At 42.3% G+C, this 17,095-nt stretch overlaps 1 protein-coding gene across 1 annotated transcript in view; it reads left to right on the forward strand.

Annotated features, from left to right (window-relative positions):
- SYT9 (synaptotagmin 9) overlaps window positions 1–17,095 on the forward strand; it is a 174,053-nt gene that overhangs the window by 62,384 nt on the left and 94,574 nt on the right. The window contains exon 3 of the mRNA XM_066582262.1: window positions 6,455–7,001. Coding sequence (XP_066438359.1) covers window positions 6,455–7,001 — 547 coding nt within the window. The remainder of the gene's footprint in view (window positions 1–6,454; window positions 7,002–17,095) is intronic.

Raw genomic sequence — 17,095 nt, forward strand, 5'->3', positions numbered from 1 at the left:
CGGCTCCCTAGAACCTCCGATTTGTATGGAGCATTAATCTGTCACTAATAGATTGGCATGCCTCTGATTTCATGTGGAGGTTTTAGTCTGCTGGATTTGTATGGAGCACAACAGTAAGATAAACCATGGCACGCTCCATCAAATGTTCCATTATGGAGATTCTATCCTAGAAGCAAATACTTCTGTAATACAGTGTTAATCATAGACACCATATGGCGGCACACAGAATGCCTACAATTACAGAACACAGAGCTGCAGCAACTCCATGCGCCGCTCTACAGCTGCTTTATGTCTATGGAGCGTCCTATGTCTGAATTACATTAAGATGCATTTACATGGGTGATTTATGGTTGGTAACACGAAGTCAATTAAACCCAGTAATTACATCAGACGTGAACTCTAATAGTGAAAGTCATTTCCTTGCATCTCACTCAAGTGTTGAGTCTAATGGAATATTTCTTCCATCTCACAATTGAAGCCATTGACTATACAGTCAGGGTAAAACCCTTCCAGGCTGGGGGTACCATACTCTTTTTTAATGTATGACTTCCAGGCGTCAATAAGGCTTTCCTCGGCCGTAACATTCCCATTACTGAGGACTGGAGACAGCGAGCATCTGAAATATATGAATAAATTAGCAGATTGGATTGGAATGCAATTAAAAGTCTGTGTATTTCCAAGGCAAATGAGTTCCAAAAAGGCAAAATGACTTTTTCGCTTCTAGAGAATATCACTATTTTACAGTGCCGTATAGGAGGCATCTTCTAGGGGTGCAAAGTGGGTCTACAGCTTCACTGTGGCAGCCAGTAGTAATCTGTGGGCAGCCATATACTGTAGGCTACCAGCTCTGCCATGTGCATGAGGCCTAAAAGAGATTGGCTTCTTTGGCAACCCCTTTCCATAAGGCCGGCTTCACATGGGTGTATTTGCACGCCCAATACGCAGAGAATAGCACCCATTGATTTCAATGGGTTTTTCACATTTCCATAGCTTGCACGCATTTCATGTACTATTATTCTTCATATTTGCAAACCAAAGGTCCCCATAGAAGTCAATGGGGGGGGGGGGGGTGCGGAAATGTGCATGCAATTCGCTAGGAGTTGAGTGACGCACTGAGCAATTTAGTCAGAAAAAGTACACACGTGGAACTAATTAGCCATTTCAATAGGTAAGTTTGATTGCCGCACGTAACTGAACATTCCATGTGGATAGAAAAAGTACTGTAATATATGTCGATATGAGCGCTGAAAGCCTCGTTCAGTGCGCAAGTGTGTTGCACTGAGGCACGCGCAATTGGACTTATGCTTGTGTGAAGCTGGTCTAACACCTATTAAAAATCAACCCTTTCCAATTCCTTGTCTGACGTCTTCCTACATTCTGATTGAAGCTTGTACAGCTCCAATGTCAGAAGCTGTCTGACAAGGTATTCTTACCATCTATTGCCAGCCACTCCCCTGCCGGAGACTCTCAGGCGAACACACACTGGCTTTAGCCAGCAGATGGCACGGTTGTATACCAGCAAAAAGAGAAAGCCTTTTAGGAAACCCTGAATCCAAAATGGGATTGGAAAGCGTTAATCAAGGAGGGTCTCAGGGATGAAGATCAGATTTTTAAAGAGGCTGTACTACAATCAACTTTTTTCAGCTGTCTGCAACAGAAGACTTAAAAGTCTAATCGATGGGGGTCTCACTGCTGAGACCTTCACAGATCCTGAGAACGGAGGTCCTGTGTCTCCTTACTGTAGTCCTCTCAGTGTGGAAGAGATTGAATGGAATAGCAGTCGCTCCTGAGCGGTGCTGCTCCATTCATCTTCAGTGGAATTACTGGAGATAGCCAACCGCTTGTTCTCAGCTATTTCCATCAGTCTCCTTGAAATGAATGGAGTAGCGCCCTATAGTTATAGTTACCAACATTTCAAGCACCAAATTCTGGACATTTAACCCTTTCAAATCCACTGTCTGATGTCTAAAGACATTATGATTTAAGGCTGTACAGCTCCGATGTTGGAAGACGTCCGTTGGGGTTCTCTTACTGTATATTGCCAGCCTCTCTGCTGTTGGAGCCTATGCAATGTGTCCCCTCATGCAGTACTGGCTTTAGCCAGCAGATAGCGCCATTTTAAAACAGCAGAAAAAGAGTAGGCCCCCTAGGAAAACCAGAATACAAATTGGATTGGAAAGGGTTAAACCCAACTTGGCCTGCTGGAGCTAAGAATGGCGGTGCACCTGATCCGGGTCTCTCCAGCACGAATGATAAGCCCTTCATAAGTGATGCATTAGGATATAATTGCCTTATATAAAATCATAGCAAGTTTAGAAATGTGTGAAAGAGCCATTTTCACTAGTGTTATGAGAGGGAACCGCAAAACATCTGACTGGAGCTTGTAAGTGAATTTCAATGAGAGTTTCTGCCACAGGCGACAGATAGCTATAAAATTTGTTGAAGGGATAAACCAAGGAAAATTGCTTTACAGAGAGGGGAAAGGAATCGTTTTAAAGTGTAAGAGGTGTGTGATAAATGGATTAGTTGGGATGAAGCCATTACACAACCTAGTAAAGCTGTCAATTAGCGAACTCGGCTGATTCTGAGGAGCAGACTTACTTCTTAAAAACAGAAGCCTGAGTTGAAACGATCGCCGGTAATTTACATAATTTATAGAGATGTATGAACGCACGATGCATCAATCACACTTGGAAACCTGGAAGTTTAGCGGGGTCTCCTTTGCCCCTACTGATATCGGATGCTCTCCGTGGCAAACTTCCTACTAACATCTGATACAGTTCAGCTGGTATTTCCCTCTATCCATCCTGCAAACATCTGGTGAGTTCTATCAAAAAAGATGCATTGGCCTATCTACAATATTGCAAGGACCGTTGAGCAATGGAAGAACGTTCTATGGACTGATGAATCTCGCTTCTTCATCTTCAGATCAGATGGAGATACCTGGGTGTGGAGGATGCCTGGGGAAGGCCTTTTACCTGTGAGTGTGTGCTAACAATAAAGTACGGAAGAGGTTCCATTAAGGTCCGGGGATGTTTTGCGTGGTATGGTCATGGTCCGTTGGTTGTAGTGACAAGAACAATAAACACGGAGGTGGACCCTGACATTCTAGACAATAATGAGCTGCTGACAATGTGGTAATACTCTGGGAATGGTTGGCCATACTTCCAACAAGACAACGGGCCTTGTTACAAATTCAACACTGTTTTACGTTGGTTTGAGGATGGATGTCCCACGACCTGAACCCTACTGAACAACTTTAGGACGAACTGGAATATATCAAGAAATATGAACCACATCCATCCTCTTTGAGAGAACTCGCCAGATGTTTGCAGGATGAATGGAGGGAAATGCCAGCTAAAGTGTATCAGATGTTTGTAGAACGTATACCACGGAGAGGATCCAATGTCATTAGGGCCAAAGGAGCCCAACTAAGTATTATGTTATGTAAATAAATACTACTTCTGATTCTTGCTTTGGGTCCAATTACAGTTGGTAGGATAGTGTAGAATAAACATTGTAGGTTTGACTGGATACTTTGAGTTTGGTGCTCATCCTACAGCAGCAATATTCAGTTATCAAAAGTTACTTTCTCCAAGAGAATCTCGTCTTTTAAGTGAAAAACGTTTTGTTTTATTCTTCAACTTTTCTGTCTGTCAAGTTTTTCAGTTTAAGTGCAGGTTTATTACAACTTCTATGCTTATTTGCTATAGGGGTTTTGCAATTGCAACTTATGTCCCAAAGACCTATAGGATAAGCCAGAAAAACTGTCACAATAGTGCATCAAAATTAACCTGCTCCCCCAATACCTCCGTTTTTTTCATCCATCTGTAGCTCTTGTGATGCGTGAAACTTTGGTCTCCATCACCAATCCTGAGAACAGGGGTCCCATGTCTCCCTCACTTCCTCACTGTAGGAGGAGCTTGAATGGAATGGTGGCCATACATACATGGTGTCTCTCCATTCATTTTCAAAGGGACTGCTGGAAATAGTCAGGCACTTGTATTTGCCTATCTGGGCAGTCCCATTGAAACTGAATGGAGCTGCTCCATGCACGCTTGGCCCTCACCTCACTCAGGCTCCTCCTCATTGTGAGGGTGCAATAAGGAGGTGAAGGGAACACAGAACCACTGTTCTTAGGATGGGTGGGAGTCTAGGTGGTAAGACTGTCACAGTTCAGATTTTGATCACCTATTCTGTGGATGGGTGATAAAAGTTGACTTTGAAACCCTTTAAAGGAATTTTCTCACCAAGACAATCCTTTCTCTTAAGAGAACCTGGGACTACTGTCTGCAGAAAAATGTAGTATTATGTTCTAGCTATTAAATGAGTGACTGACTGACTGTCTGACTACGTAATACTTGAATGGGCCGGGTCCACCTGAAAGGTAGCCAAACTTACTTGGCTCTGGTCTAGCTCTTAGAGGTCAAAGAGAGCCTGAGACGACCCATTTAAAGGGACCTTCCACCTTCGATACACATTGTCTATTCACACCTATGTACCTCTCTAATACAGATGTGACCAACCTTAGTTTAGCTCTAATTTGGTTAAGACTTCAATTTCTCATGACACCAATTTAAAGGGAACCTGTCACCTGCCTAAAAGGCACCATAAACCAAGTTATGGTGCTGTTAATATTCACTCTCTCCCTGGTTCCCGCCACTGAAGTACGTGTGCCAGATGAAAATATGACTCTTTTCAGAGTCGCATGCGCGTGCTATCCCATAGACTTGTAGCACCCGGCTCCCTGTCACTTGCCTTAACATCACCATAACTTAGTTTATGGTGCTTTAGGCAGTTGACAGGTTTCCTTTAATACAAAATCATGAGATGCTGGCAAAACCCTAGAAAACTGCATTTCACAAAACAACCACAGGTTGGCCACCATAGGCACATATTGGATTGGCATCTTGTGACAAGGTATCTTGATGTTTTGAAAAAAACAGTTATGTTGTGACACATATGGATATATCTGAACATATCCAGCCAAGAGAATAGGTAAGGATGGTCACGTCTGTACCTTGAGTGGATGGAGCTATCTTTACTACAAATCACCTGTAGATCTCAATAGTGACCTCTGATTCTCTGGTAGGCCAATCCAACCCTAGGTCTGAATGGTGAATCACCACCATAATACCCATTGTAGCTCAATTCAAAAATACAAACACCCATTGCAAGTAAGCCGTCATGTGCTAATCATACTGTTAAGATAAACTGGGTTGTAGGTTCCATTAAGGTACACAACAACATTAAGATATTAAGATTAAGATATTAAGATTAAGAGATCCATCAACAGCAACTAGATTTATGTTATAAGGAAGCAAGACGATTTATAGTTTTCCAAATATATACCCTTTAGATGTTGTAACACAGAGAATGACTATTATTCTCTATATGCAATTTTGGGGTCTACTAAATCCAAATTCCCCATTCAGACAGACTATACAGCTACTATGGGAGCCTTAAAGAGAGGGAGCCCAACACTGGTGGATCCCACTCCATTTTCTTCAGAATGCCCAGAATCTCTGCAAGTGTGGCAGGTTTGGTTCTCTGTCATCCACCCCTTTTGGGGCATCAGCCACTGGGGGTTTATGGACTGGGGTCTTACCTCCGGAGTCGGAGTGGGAGCAGAATATCTCTGCTCTATGCAGGCCAAGTTCCGGTGAGCAACTGACAGGCTATTAAAAAACCCTCAGTCCCATCGATTATGCTTGGCCTGGGCCCAGGCGGCAAGAACTGCCCATTGGTTCAACATAGTGCTTAACCAGAAACGTGTTTATCTAACAACACAGAACAGTCTCTGTTATTGAGAACGGCTCATATAGAACAGTATCAAACAGATCGGGACAGTCTTAGTAAGTGAGCAGCTTGAAGAACACAATATAATAGCAGTCTCTGCATCACCAAGCGTCTGGCCTGGCTCTCAGGACTCTTCTTACTTGAGGCCAGTTTCACATGTGCATCAGAAGCTTCGGTTCGAGGCGGATCGGCTCAAAATACTGGAAGAAAAAGAGCTGCATGCAATGCTTTTTCTTCCGTCTTAAAGCCGGGCAGCTGAGCGGAAAGCAGACGGACCCCACTATAGACAATGGGGTCCATCTGGCGCTATTCGGTTCCATCCAGAGATGTAGCCATTCGGCCGGTGGGGATTCACCTTTCCTGCTCCCGGCATGGAGCAGGAAAGCAGAATCCCAAACATAGGTGTCATAGAAGGGGTGTGGAAGGGGCAACAAACACCAGACCCTCCTGTCCTGAGCAATAAAACCTTCAGCATAAAGAAGAGCCCAATCTAGTCATTCCTACGAAGCTTCCACTTTACTATACACTCTATTTCATTAAGACATACATCATGGGAATCAAGATATAAAAATGACTACTCCGACCTTTTGTTTTTTTTATTCACTCCTAAGACTTGCCTCGTAATAACAATAATTTGTCTTATTTTTCTCTTTAGACATAACTCCATCAGAAGACAGCTGAACCTCTCGAATCCTGATTTCAACATCCAGCAATTTCAGAAACAGGAACAACTAACAGGAATTGGTCGTATCAAACCTGAACTGTACAAACAAAGATCCGTGGAGACCGATGATGGTCGGAGAAACAATAGTAAATCTTGTGGGAAACTCAATTTTATCATTAAATATGACTGTGACTTGGAAAAACTTATAGTAAAGATTCATAAGGCAGTTGGCCTGCCAGCGAAGGATTTCTCGGGAACATCAGATCCTTATGTGAAGATCTATTTGCTTCCAGATCGGAAAACAAAACACCAGACTAAAGTCCACCGGAAGACACTAAATCCGGTGTTTGATGAAGTTTTTTTATTTCCTGTCCCTTATAATGAGTTGCCAAGCAGAAAACTTCACTTTTCTGTTTATGATTTTGACCGTTTCTCAAGGCATGACGTCATTGGACAGATCATAGTGGATAATTTTTTAGATTTGGCAGATTTTCCCAGGGAAAGTAACATCTGGAGGGACATCGAACACGTCACCAATGTGAGTAACGGAGTCCTAAAAATGTCCAAGCTGTTTTTGTCATTCACTTTCGTCACCATATCTGTAGTCCGTCTTACTACTTTGTACCTTGGAGATGCAATAACTGGAAGCTTCTGTTTTTGTTTTTTGGTGGTCCCGCAAAAAGTATATTTACGATCCTGTCTGCATGGGCGTAGCTTTCTGTGTTTCTGGGTCAGAAAGCCTCTTCAAAAAATCTCTAGTCCTTTATTTATATGTCCTTTGGCCATTCATATTTCTAAGTGAAAGCTGATGATGTCATGTTTGTTGACCTATGAAGAGGACATACCTTGAAGGAATCTTCTGCTTTTAGGACAAAATTCTGTCCCGGGGGATATGTTACCTGTAGATGATCTTATCAGCAGTCTTTCTGCTTTCTGCCCATTTTGGTGGTTTTTGGGTGGCCAAGATAGCCAATACCATCTTTAGACTTCCTAATCACACATTGGCAGCAGTCATCTTAGTCACCTGAGAACGGCACCTGGAACTGGTGAAACAGAGGGACAGTCGAGATCATTTACAAGTAATACATAACCCCCCACCCTCCGGTCCTGGGACATAATTTTGTCCCTAAATCAGAAAGATGCTATAAGATAGTCATATACATTAAATTGTCCAGGCGAGATCATCCAACCATCTAATGTATTATCTTATAAGGGGGCCTCACAACTCTCCCAGATGTCAGGGAGAAGGATCACAATTAGAGATGAGCGAGCATACTCGGTAGGGCGATATACTCGAGAGAGCATCGCCTTTTACCTGCTGGCTCATCCCTCAAGATTCGGGGGGGTGCAGGGGTGAGCGGGGGGTTGCAGAGGGGATCAAGAGGGAGAGAGAGAGAAAGGGATCTCTCTCACTCTCCTCCCCGCTGCCCCGCGCCGCATGCAACCCCCTCGCCCCCCCCCCCCCCCGAATCTTCAGGGACGAGCCAGCAGGTACTCTAAAAAGGCGATGCTCTCTCGAGTATATCGCCTTACCAAGTATGCTCGCTCATCTCTAATCACAATGTTGGATTTCAAATTGTATGATTCTTTTGTTCTCAGGGGAGATAAGCCACTGCCAGAGGTGTCTGCCAGTGGCTTACTTCCCTCTACCCATTCAAAACACATGGATGCTCGTCCGAACTGAGAGTGAATGTGTGTTGAAGAGATAGTTGTTGGCCGCATGTCTGCTATCTAAAATGTTTAAGCAACTTTAGTCAAAAGCTTCCTGAAGACAGCAGTTATCACAAGATGACAACTGCCTTATGCAAACCGGCAGACCATTTACTTTAATGAGCATCATCCTACATTTGCCCTGTGGCGTCGCTACTGGGAAATTGAACACTTGATGCCAGATTTTTCAGCAGATTGGCCCTAATCACTGGAAATGAGGCATGCATCTGACATATCTAGGCCCATACAGATATATGATCATAGATCTTTGTGTTGCCTTCTGTACCTCCCATCCTCCCTCTGGATCACATTGTTGACTTTTGATGAACACATGGGGGTATAGCATAATCCTTTCCTGGTATAAGGAATATGTTTCCCCATTTGCCACACAATGTGGCCTGTTGATCTGTGGGTCCCATACCACAAGTTAAAAGGGATGACTACTAGGTTGTGGCGGCCAACGCCTATTCCATCCTAATGGTGGCCCTGAATAAGGGTCTCAGCTGGGAGACATATTTTGATCAGCTTATTGTTGGTGAATCCTTCTTGTTCACAGCCGATAACAAAATCAAGAAAAAGTAGAGCCCAAATGATTTACAATATATATCTTCTAGGATATTAAACAAGAAAAAACACCATATATTATACCATATCCATGTAAATGGCAGGCGGTAGCATCAATTGTACTGTTAAAAAAGGCCTACCAACTCTTCCAAGATGCTTGATTTATTAAGTACAGTGCTTGCATTCCGCACAGTTATGTCGGGGCGCCGTTTATATAACTGCATTTTGCCATTGCTCTGTTATTCCTCTTGGAAATGTATGAATAAATTAACAACTCGGTATTACATTCTCCATGTCAATAGGATGTGTCCCTATGTAAACCAAAGGCAGAATATCAGCAGGTCAAAGAATATGGCCCAATGCACAGTGGCGGAATTGTATTGCGGGCGACTGCCTCCGGATTCCGCAGCAAATATTGTCCATACACATGCTATGCAAAAACGCTTTTCCGTGTCCGCGAGTGGAAATCAATACCGATTTTCCGCTTGCAGAGGGAAAATCGCAGCATGTCTTATTGTAACACGATTTCCACGCGGACGGCTTCCATTGAAGTCAATGTAAGCTGTGCGATTCGCTGCCTGTCCACAGCTGTCACTGCGGTTGGGCTGCAGAATCGATGTCAATGCCTCTGAAACGGCACAGCGCCATCTATACTATGCTGTACCCGGCCGGCACATCCGCATTAGAGATGAAGACACTGCGAACAGGTACGCAGGGATCACCATCCAGGCACCGGGTCGGATTCCGCTGTGGGTTCCCGCATGTGGAATCTGACCTGGCTATGTGTATTCGGCCTATAACACGAGTTAAACTTAAAATGAGAGCGTCCCATGCAGTATGGATACAGTAACATTCCACCTTGGCTACTTTTAATCACCTATCCCTATGAGAAGTGATAAGAATCTAATTGGTGGGGATGTCATCACTGAGACCCCCACAGATCCCAAGAGACCACCACAGACCTTCCACATTTTGGGGACATGGCAACAGTCAAACTCGTAAGCACTTGATATGAACGTCGCTTAACAACGCTTGACTCTCCCTAGCCGCGCTGGTGCCTGAAGCACAACAGCGCCGCTAGACTCAACATAGGAACGTTGACCTGGCCTGACGGGTCACTCAATGTATCAAACTCAAATTATATGTTTTTACGGCGGTGGTGAGGATGTCACAAATCTAATGGCACCAAAATCATCCACCAAAGGTCACACAAAGGGGTCAAAGTGTGGTGCAAGAAAAAGCCTGTAGGCCTTTTTATATTAGATTTCAATGGGGCTGACAGAAATGGCGAAGTCATGTCCCACTGAAAAATGATACGGCACCACACATGCTAAACCACTCCTTCATTTAACCCTTTCAAATCCACTGTCTGACGTCTGAAGACATTATGATTTAAGGCTGTACAGCTCCGATGTTGGAAGACGTCTGTCGGGGTTCTCTTACTGTATATTGCCAGCCTCTCTGCTGTCGGAGCCTATCCAATGTGTCACCTCATGCAGTATTGGCCTTAGCCAGCAGATAGCGACATTGTATAATGGCAGAAAAAGAGTAAGCCCCCTAGGAAAACCAGGATACAAATTGGATTGGAAAGGATTAATCTCCTTCTCACTGGAATGAGCATTGTGGGGGTCTCATCGATGCCCCCCCTTCTCTCCTCACTGATCAGTTTTTTATCACCTTTCCTGTGCATAGATGATAAAAGTCAATTTTGTGGAACACTCCTTTAAGTATATCCAGGCTCCTCTCCTATCTAAAGGATAAAATACTCTTTAAATGTTCTGAAAATGGTAATAATCTTATGATGCACGGTATCTTTATATCTATTCGACATAGATGGGAGTTGAACACTTAGACCACTTCATTGATGGGCTTTAAACCGGCACATATGTCTTTTTAAGGCAGTGTCTTCTCAGACTACTGACAGCCAGACTCCTGCTCTAACTGCCAGCCAGGAATGGAGAAACCTCAGAGTCTGGCAGTTTAACCCCTGACATGCAACAACCAATAGCAACTGCAGTATTTAAGCAGATGCCATGGGAACGGGGCACTTTCTGTCACCCATCGGCATCCTGCAATGCGATCACAAGGTAGTATTGGGTTCCCATGGCAGCTAAAAGCCTTACAAAGGCCTCCATGTTTATCATGTGACTCAGTCTATTAAACCCCACCTCCCACAGAGTCTGATAGGCCGATGCCATAGGCTTAGTAAAATGCACTACATGAGTAATGCAGTGTACTATCCTAGCAATTGAACAATCGCATCTTCAAGTTCCCTTGGGGGACTAAAAAATTGTGTCAAAAAAGTTCAATAAATTCTAATTTTAAGGAAAAAAATCCAGTTTAAAAAAATTTTCTTTTTTTGTCCACGATGGATAAAAAACCTAAAAAGTTTTTTTGAAAGCTACACCTAATAGTTATTGCCACGTTCGCAACAACGTAGACAATGAAAATATTTTGATGTTTATAACGCACGGTGAATGTCGTAAAAATAATTTTGCAAAGTTATACCGAAATTGCTACTTTACTTTTGTTTGCGTCCCAAAAAACATAACAATAAGTCATCTAGAAGTCACCCGTACCTCAAAATGGTACCAATAAAAACTATAACTCTTCCTGCAAAAATTAAGCCCTTACATAGGTCCGCTGATGGAAAAATAACATTTTACACGCCTCAGGCCACCTTTTACAAGCGGTGAGAAAATTGCGTGCGATTTGTACGTTGCGAGATGTACAAATCTTGCATAAATATGAATCCTATTCTTTTGAATGGGGTCATACACATGAGCACATTTTTTCCTGCATGGCACCGCGATGTGATACTACCGTGTTTCCCCAAAAATAAGACAGTGTCTTATATTAATTTTTGTTCAAAAAGGTTTAACTTTTTTACATGTATAGCTGCCTGGACACTATGTAAATTGACTTTTTAAATTAACTGTTAGCAGGGCTTAATTTTGGAGTAGGGCTTATATTTCAAGCATCCTCAAAAAGCCTGAAAAATCATTTTGCATTCTCAAAAATTTTGGAAAATCATGCTATGTCTTTTTTTTAGGGTATGTCTTATTTTCAGGGAAACAGGGTATGTGAGAAACAAATCTCAGCATGTTCTATCTAGCTGTGGGATCTCGCATCGTCAGCTGTATTGAAAGCAATGGGAGAACTCCACGACCCTCTACCGTGACCGTGACAGCCGTGGTGGGGATTCCCTTCATCCCTGAAAATGCCTCGCGAACCTGAGGTTTTCACATGGATAGTAAAGGCAATATTGGGTCATCAATTCACAGCCCGATATCGCACTCGCCCGTATGAAGTTAGCCTCAAAATGACCAACCATCATTGGTTCCAAAACAAAACCCAGAATTGTGACTAAAGCCGATACAGTTCCAGTCCGTGGCAGTCTAGGTTTCCCATTCACAACTCCACTGCAAACTAAGGCGACCACGTTGGAGTGTTAAGGTCAGAATATCATACTTCTCTCATTCCAATGATGCGTTCCCTCTCAAAGTCTATTAACTGGGCAAAATGTCTTCAAGTGCTTCGTAGAGGCGTCTAGTGGTCAACGATCTCTCAACAAGAGGTCAACTACACAAAAGTAGCCTCTGAGAGCCTTTATATAGGGCAACATGGGAAGCAGTTTTACAGCCTCTGGTGAAGGGACCCGTAATCAGGCCACAACTGTACTGCATGCCAAGTTATTTTATCAATGAGTGTACAACATTATAAGCAGGGGAGGCAGTGATTATTACCCCTACTGTAGACAGTCTCACACTTAACACCGACTGAAGAGTGTTGGGAGTGTGCAAGGACACAGGAACGGTAAAGCCGAGCTGTCAATTTATTGATGCATTTCAGGATTGGACGGATCCTCTTTAATGTATATTTTTCCTCCCTTCAATCACGTGAGTGGTGCTTAGACCTGGAACATAATCCTAAAATGACATCTGGCTTTTAACTGCCGCTGTATTATGTTAATGCGTGCCTGCACATTATATATGATGTTTATGGTTGGTGCAAAAAGCGTAAAATTTTCCTGCAGCACCACCGCAGGGGAAATTAAGTATTACACCATAGGATGTCTGTGCAGTGCAAGAAATGCTCTGATTAATATATGAGGGTCCTAAAGGGGTCTCTCACCACAGCCAGTATTAACTCAGAATTCCCTAACAGAGTATTGGAAATGAGTTTTCTAAAGTAAAGAAACTGGCAAATCCGCTGGGCATTAGAAAGTATCACTCAGAGATATCAGAATTGATGTAAAAAGGGCGGAGAGCCCCTCAATTGGTTATCTATGCCCTGAAAGAGATAAGGTAATTTGGTGGCAGGAATAACTGTATAGGTGTTGGGAGGAGTTGACAGTCCAAAGTTACGCCACCACTGTGGAAGATGGGCCTAATGAGGAAAGGAGACAAAAATACGGCTGAGCAGTCCAGCCTTCCAGATGAAAACAGACTCACTGGAAGGAGAATTAAATGTCACCTGAAGAGACCTATGTGTGCAAGGCATCCCAGAAATACTGATGAACTAAAACACATTTGCAGGGAAGAATGATCAAAAATTCTTCCTCAACTTTGTGCAACATTGCTGCAAATTTGCAGCTACAGGCAACATTTAGTGGAGGTGATTGGCATTAAATGGGATCTACAGGTTATTAAGTTGAAGGATAAATAGATAGACTGTAACTAATAGAATGATACTATTGTTCCATCAATTATCTTGCCCTTACATAGCACATGAAAGGTGGTTCTTATTGCCAGAGAAAAAAATGGGCATCACCCCAGGATCATACAACGTAGTTGAAATCTCTTGTCTATTGAATGTAATGAAACAAGCAGAGACGCGTTTTAGGGCATAAGTCCATCCTCAGTAATGCTGCAGATTGTATCGCTGTGGCTAAACGGTGCTGCTTAGCTCCACCTCCTTCTCTACTACTACAGGTGCACAGCTCAGCAGCACCATTCAGCCCCAGCATTACTGAGGATGGGACTTATGCTCCGAAACGCGTCTATTGTGGTTTTATATGTAATTCGGGTTTAATTCTCCTCCCTTTGAACCCGTTTCTATCGGGAAGGTTGTACCATGCACCCCCATTTTTGTCTCCTTTACTCAGAGATATCAGTCTTTATTAACCCCTTGGAACCTAACCCGAATGCATCTTTGACTAAAATTCAAGCTATGAGGAATTTAACACTTTCACTGCAGGTCTATACCAAAGATTAGCAGGTGCAATAGCAATTTTAGACATCTTTTGTATATGGGTTTTACTCCTTAGAAGAGGTAAAAAATGGATTTATTGAATATATGATGTGTTAATAGCGACAATCTTCTTTACCGGCTGAGGACGTCTCGGCTTGACACATTAAATACATGCAGTCGTCTGATTGATGTATCTATACATTATTGAGCATGCAGCATTTATTAACAGTATTCTGTGCTAGATTTATGGCCAGCGATAGACATCTCTGTGATTCTAATAGCTTCCAAGATAAATCTGGGTCACTCCACCTCTTGTCGAAAAATCCAGTAAGCTCTTAATAGTGTTTGTGCTATCACAGAAGTGTATACAAATGAAAAGCATGGATGGATTTGCCGGGCCCTGCTTAGCTCGTCTGCCTTTGCTCATCCAGTGATGCTTCGAGTGCTTTCATTTGTAATGGCTGGTGCTAAATCTTATACTGTATTATAATGGTTTAAGCAAGAGGGAGATGATATGTCAAATGTATATGCGGAATGAGAAATGGACAATCTGCTCCAGGAAAATACCAACTAAACATCATAACAGGATGGGATGGATGGATGGAAGGATAGATAGATAGATGGATGGATGGATTGATGGATGAATAGATAGATATGAGATAGATAGATAGATATGAGATAGATAGATAGATAGATAGATAGATAGATAGATAGATAGATATGAGATAGGTAGATAGATAGATAGATAGATAGATAGATAGATAGATAGATAGATAGATAGATAGATAGATATGAGATAGATAGGTAGATAGATGGAAAGATAGATAGGAGATAGATAGGAGATAGATAGATAGATAGATATGAGATAGATAGATAGATAGATATGAGATAGATTGATAGATATGAGATAGATAGATAGATAGATAGATAGATAGATAGATATGAGATAGATAGATATGAGATAGATAGATAGATATGAGATAGATAGATAGATATGAGATAGATAAATAGATAGATATGAGATAGATAGATAGATAGATAGATAGATGATAGATAGATAGATAGATAGATAGATAGATAGATAGATAGATAGATAAATAGATATGAGATAGATTGATATGAGATAGATAGATAGATAGATATGAGATAGATAGATATGAGATAGATAGATAGATATGAGATAGATAGATAGATAGATATGAGATAGATAGATATGAGATAGATAGATAGATAGATAGATAGATATGAGATAGATAGATAGATAGATAGATGATAGATAGATAGATAGATAGATAGATAGATAGATAGATAGATAAATAGATATGAGATAGATTGATATGAGATAGATAGATAGATTGATATGAGATAGATAGATACGGACGGACGGACAGACAGACAGACAGACAGACAGACAGATAGATAGACTAAGAAAGCTTGAAAAAGAAGATTCATGTTTCGTAATATCCAAGTCAGAGTCCCAACCATAACCCTATAGAGATGCTGTGGCAAGCCCTGAATAAAAGTTGGTGCACACAAGGCATCCCAGAAATATTGTTGAACTGAAAAAACATTTGCAGTGCAGAATATTTCAAAATTCCTCCTTGACGGTTTATTCACATGAGCACATCTACGGCCGACTGATATACGCGACCATCTGAGGCATTGGTTTCCAATGCATTCGTTTAGACGGGTGAATATACATCGCGTAAACACGTTGCACTGTTAAAAATAGAACACATGTGACCGAAACACGGCGGAAAAAAGAAGGGAGGGGGAGGCAGCATCTAACGCTGTGAATAGCTTACAGGTGCTTCTATGTAGGCATTTGAAGGCATCCCAAGGATGTATGCTGAGTAAGGGTTTTCTGGGGTGTGATGTATTTATTTGCTTAAAACGTCACTCACGGACATGTGAATAGACGAGAAAACAGTAATTAAGAACGGGAGTTGATTGTGGAAAATCATCCATCGTGCAAATTTACGGCGCGAATAAGAGAACGCAAAAAGGCATACGGTCGTGTAAAAGAGCCCTAATGTTGTGACAACCTTATCTGCGGTTCTAGGTGGAAGAGATTATTACTAAACAGGATCTATAGGTTATTACGTTTAAGGGTTCACTTACTTTTTCTCCTTGCACCGTAGATGTTTCCTCATTACGCTCAATAAGACATGAACGATACAATTGTTTATGTGTTATTAGTTAAGTTAAATTGCATTTCTCAATAATTGTGACCTTCATAACAATCAGGCCACATTTTATTAATAATCAATGCAGAAGGTCTTTTTTTGCAACTCTATATAAGACATAGGCCGCCTGCAGACGGCCGGGTCGGATGCGGCAGCGAGAATTCTCGCCGCGGGACCCGACCCGAGCGCCTGCAGAGCGCAGCGCGTACTCACCCGCGCCCCGCAGCTCCGGATCTTTCATGTGCTGGCCGATGCATGCACAGACCAGAGCCGGCGGCTGGTGAGTGACGTTTCTGTGCGGGGCTCGCCGAGGATTGCGTTTGCTAAAGCAATCCTATGGCAGCTTCCAAGGCCGGAAATTCCGCGGAAGATCCCGCCATGGAATTTCCGCCCGTCTGCCGGCGGCCATAGATAGATGGATAGATTGATAGATAATTCCTAACCTTAATCCTATAGAGTTTATGTGACATGACCTAAAAAGAGCCATGCATGCAAGGCATCCCAGAAATATTAATGAACTGAAATACATTTGCAGAGAAGAATGGTCCAAAATTCCTCCGCAATATTGTACAAATTTGCTTCAAATTTGCAGCTATAGAAAACACTTAGTAGATGAGATTGCTGCTAAATAGGATCTACAGGTTATGAAATTTTACAGATTATGAAATTCCTTTACAGCACATTTGACTTAATAGATGTGTAATGCAAACAGAGGTTTACTGGCAAATTCTATATGCATGATACTAATGGTAGGATACAGATTTAGCAATTGTTAACATGACCGATGCATCATGATAGCTCAACTTACAGTACTGTAGTACATTATAGTTAAAGAAGTATTCTGGGACCAGGGGCGTAACTATAGAGGATGCAGGGGGTGCGGTTGCACCCGGGCCCAGGAGCCTTAGGGGGCCCATAAGGCCTCTCTTCTCCATATAGGGAGCCAAGTACTATGAGTAAAGCATTATAGTTGGGGGCC

This window comes from Eleutherodactylus coqui, chromosome 11, assembly GCF_035609145.1.
Source record: "Eleutherodactylus coqui strain aEleCoq1 chromosome 11, aEleCoq1.hap1, whole genome shotgun sequence".
In the NCBI taxonomy this organism is placed as follows: domain Eukaryota; kingdom Metazoa; phylum Chordata; class Amphibia; order Anura; family Eleutherodactylidae; genus Eleutherodactylus; species Eleutherodactylus coqui.